Here is a 3,769-nt window from a genome sequence, read left to right on the forward strand (position 1 = left end):
TCTATTAAATTGCAGAAAAATCCACACATGCATAGTTTCACAATTATAAAGAAAAGTCAACACACAGGCCAAAACAACTTAAAGGAAGATTCCGTTAACTTAGCTGTCGTCGTTCTCGTTCTGCAGCTTTCAACAGAGTTTGTATTAGCAAAGTTAAAGATTTGGATTGTTTTTACGCAGCCACGTTAATGCGAAATCAGATCTTTCAATCATGCGGGCCAATTTTCTCTCCCCCTCCTCCTCCTCCCTCTGCCACCGTTAAATGGTCTATGACGGACGAACACAGAAATCAGCGGAAAGCAGCATTGCCGACGTCCCATTGTTGACAAATCCATGAAACAACTCCAGTTTGCATGGTTTAACAGAGAGGAGAGGAGGGAGGAGAGGAGAGGAGAGGGGGCGTCTGTCGTCACCAAACCACGTGTCCTGCACTGATAGTATATCTTATACTGGGAAAAGTAATCTATCAGACAGCCCTTTTTAAAGCTCCGGCCTTTAAAAGCGGCATGTGTCATCTCGACTTGGTTCTCCGAATATCGCTCCTATAGGAAATATACGCACCGAGAAGGGACGTCGGAGCGCAGAAGTCGCAACATCTCCAAACAACTCCGAGGCAAGACGCGCCGCTTTACACAGGCCTGCTCACTTACCGAGTGGAGAAATATTTGTAGAAGTTGAAGTTTCTCTTTGGCTTGACTGGCTGGCTAACGGCTCAACCACATTTAGATTTTGGGAGACATCCGATCTCTTGACAGGAGCGACCAGAAGTCCAACAGAGCCGCTGTGTGTGCGCACTGACCGCACTGGTCTCATATACACATCACACCCGGCTGCTCGGTTGTTTTGGCCCCGGAAGACTTTGTTTAAAAAAAAAAAAAAAAAAAAAGTGTAAGTAAACCGTGAGATGACCCTGTCTGGAGGCAGCGAAAGAGCCAGCGACATGTCCGGCCAAACTGTGCTCACAGCGGAGGACGTGGATATCGACGTGGTCGGCGAGGGAGACGAGGAGGGCATGGAGAGGGTGGACAGCGACTGCGACAGCCCGGGGGGAGGCATCCTGCACGACCTCCGAGGAGAAGCAGGGGACGAGGAGGTGGAAGATGAGATCGAAGTGGAGAAGGAGGAGATGAGGTCGGGTGGAGGGAGTCCGTGCTGCGAGAGCTCCGGGGAGGGAGAGACTGGCACCGGTAAAGGAGAGGGTCACGACGGGAGCGCAGCGCCGGGAGGTGCGATCCAGAAGCCCAAAAGCAGCTTGGTAAAGCCGCCCTATTCCTACATCGCCCTCATCACCATGGCCATCCTCCAGAGCCCACAGAAAAAACTCACCCTCAGCGGGATCTGTGAGTTCATCAGCAACCGTTTCCCGTATTACCGGGAGAAGTTCCCGGCGTGGCAAAACTCCATCCGCCACAACTTGTCCCTCAACGACTGCTTCGTGAAAATCCCGCGGGAACCTGGTAACCCAGGCAAGGGCAACTACTGGACTCTGGACCCCGCTTCAGAGGACATGTTCGACAACGGCAGCTTCCTCAGGAGGAGGAAAAGGTTCAAGAGAGTTCAGCCGGACGTGCTGAGGGACCAGACTGCGCTCATGATGCAAAGTTTCGGTGCGTACAGCCTTGGGGGGCCCTACGGGAGGCACTACGGGATCCACCCGGCTGCATACTCCCATCCGGCGGCTTTGCAGTACCCCTACATTCCCCCTGTAGGTCCCATGCTGCCCCCGGGCGTCCCTCTCCTGCCCTCGGCGGAGCTGAACAGAAAAGCGTTCAACTCCCAGCTGAGCCCGAGCCTTCAACTTCAGCTCAACAGTCTGAGCACGGCGTCCATGATCAAATCAGAGCCGTCCAACAGACCGTCTTTCAGTATAGAGAACATCATCGGGGTCTCCAGCGCCTCCTCGTCCTCGCCGGGCGCCGCTCAGGCTTTCCTGCGGCCTCCGGTGACGGTTCAGTCGGCCCTGCTGAGCGCGCAGTCCCTCTCTCTGACCCGGACCTCAGCCGCTATCGCTCCCATCCTCAGTGTACCGTCAAATATTATTTCTGGACATGTTTTACCCTCAGCGACGGCGGCGGCAGTGTCCAAATGGCCTTCACAGTGACTTAAAAAGTAGAAAAAATAAACTCTTATTTTTATATAGAGACATTATTACTGGTGGAAGTGTGAAGAGCACAAATCAATAGGCAGCACTGGACTCTGTAGCCATGTAAAGACTGTTGAAACAGAGAAAAAGAGAAAAAGGAGATATTTCTGTACAGGTAATATTTGTAAATATTTGTAAAAAAGAATGATTTTACCTGTTTGACTTCTACCTGTCTTTTTTTTCTTTTGTTCTTGTTTGAGATCTGTGATAATTATTTTACATTTTCTTTTTGTACTGGAAGCTCAATGGACCCATTTTTGGCTTCCTTTTCATACAAGACACAAAAAGCTCTGAAAAAAATAGACTGTTTATAATAAAAAAAAATCAAATATATGTAATTCTATGTAGCTATATTGTGTTGTAAACTGAATTTATTTGTAAATAAATCCAAGAAAGAATTCAAATCAAATTTTCATTATTAACATTTTAAAATTGTTTGGTAGATTTAATGAGTGTTCTTGTTATATGAAATTTCTCACTGCAGGTAGACTATTAAAAATCAAAGATAAGGAAATGTATTAATTTTGACAACCAAATATACAAATGGCATACAGTAGTATTTATGAGGCCACATAAAATCAAAGTTGTCTTATCTTGTGAATATAATGTGCTTACATTTACTTAATAATTTCCAGGCTCAAAACAGATTTATAGCCTTTATTGTCCAATTTTAACGATGTTAAAAATAATCTATATTTTTGAAATTTAATTTTCATGTTTAATATTATTCTACTTATATGTGTCAAATAACACAGGGAAATTAAATTGTATTGTTGCGGCAACAGCTAAAGTCTACCATACCTATTACCTCTTTTCAGTAGCCTATTAGGCTTTTTAAAAACCTGGATTGCAACTTTAAAGGAATATTTTTGGATTTACTCTATAAATTAAATGACACGTGCTGCCAAAGGCAATAGTAAGAAATTAAGAAGAAAAATAATAAAGCTATATTTATACAGATAAAAAAATGTAAAGGACTTTAAGGAAAAGGAATAGGTGAAAAAACTATTATTTAAAAGGAAGAAGATGTATTATCCTGAGATTTAGACAAACCTAAACATTTAGTTTACATTATAGTTACAGTTTACATAAACATGCATCTGATTGACACCTCAGATTGTGGACATTAAGACAAACCGGTGTGAAATATGAACAGAAAGGGGTAAATAATACAATAGTTTAATTATTTTTAAATTATATTGATAGTTGTTTTTCCTGACAGTGATCCCTGACTAGAGGTCACAGTTTAGACACCTTTTAATTTACCATTACATCACTGCTCGTATCGTTTTACATGATATTCTGCGGCTTGGCTACTATAAAGGTAACAGTTTCGCAGTTGTGTCTGGCTAATCACTTTTACACAAACAGCAAATGGTGTGTGTGTGTGTGTGAGTGTAAGAGAGAGAGAGAGAGAGAGAGAGAGAGGGGGCTATGGGCGCTATATTTATCTGATCCCCATGGGAAAGCGAAAGGAGCCTCTCTCTCTGCTTCAATTCACTTTCAGACACCGAAGAAGGTGCTGATGATGCAAAAGGCTTCTCCAGTGTCACCCTGGCATTTCTACTGAACACATTCATTATTATTATTATTGGGCTGTTATCATCATTATTATTATTAGCCTAT

At 43.8% G+C, this 3,769-nt stretch overlaps 1 protein-coding gene across 1 annotated transcript; it reads left to right on the top strand.

Annotated features, from left to right (window-relative positions):
• The first annotated feature begins 387 nt into the window (after positions 1-387).
• On the top strand, positions 388-3,478 carry foxd3 (forkhead box D3). The gene has a single exon (XM_023394633.2). It carries the CDS (start codon positions 905-907, stop codon positions 2,099-2,101), a length of 1,197 nt encoding a protein of 398 aa, XP_023250401.1. The 5' UTR covers positions 388-904; the 3' UTR covers positions 2,102-3,478.
• The last annotated feature ends 291 nt before the right edge of the window (positions 3,479-3,769 follow it).

Source organism: Seriola lalandi, unplaced genomic scaffold (assembly GCF_002814215.2).
Source record: "Seriola lalandi dorsalis isolate HSWRI2012SDOR001 ecotype SW California unplaced genomic scaffold, Sedor1 jcf7180002054949, whole genome shotgun sequence".
NCBI classification, from domain to species: Eukaryota; Metazoa; Chordata; class Actinopteri; order Carangiformes; family Carangidae; genus Seriola; species Seriola lalandi.

Excerpts from the sequence above, each read along its gene's own strand:
- foxd3 (XM_023394633.2), top strand. The coding sequence starts at position 905 with ATGACCCTGTCTGGAGGCAGCGAAAGAGCCAGCGACATGTCCGGCCAA.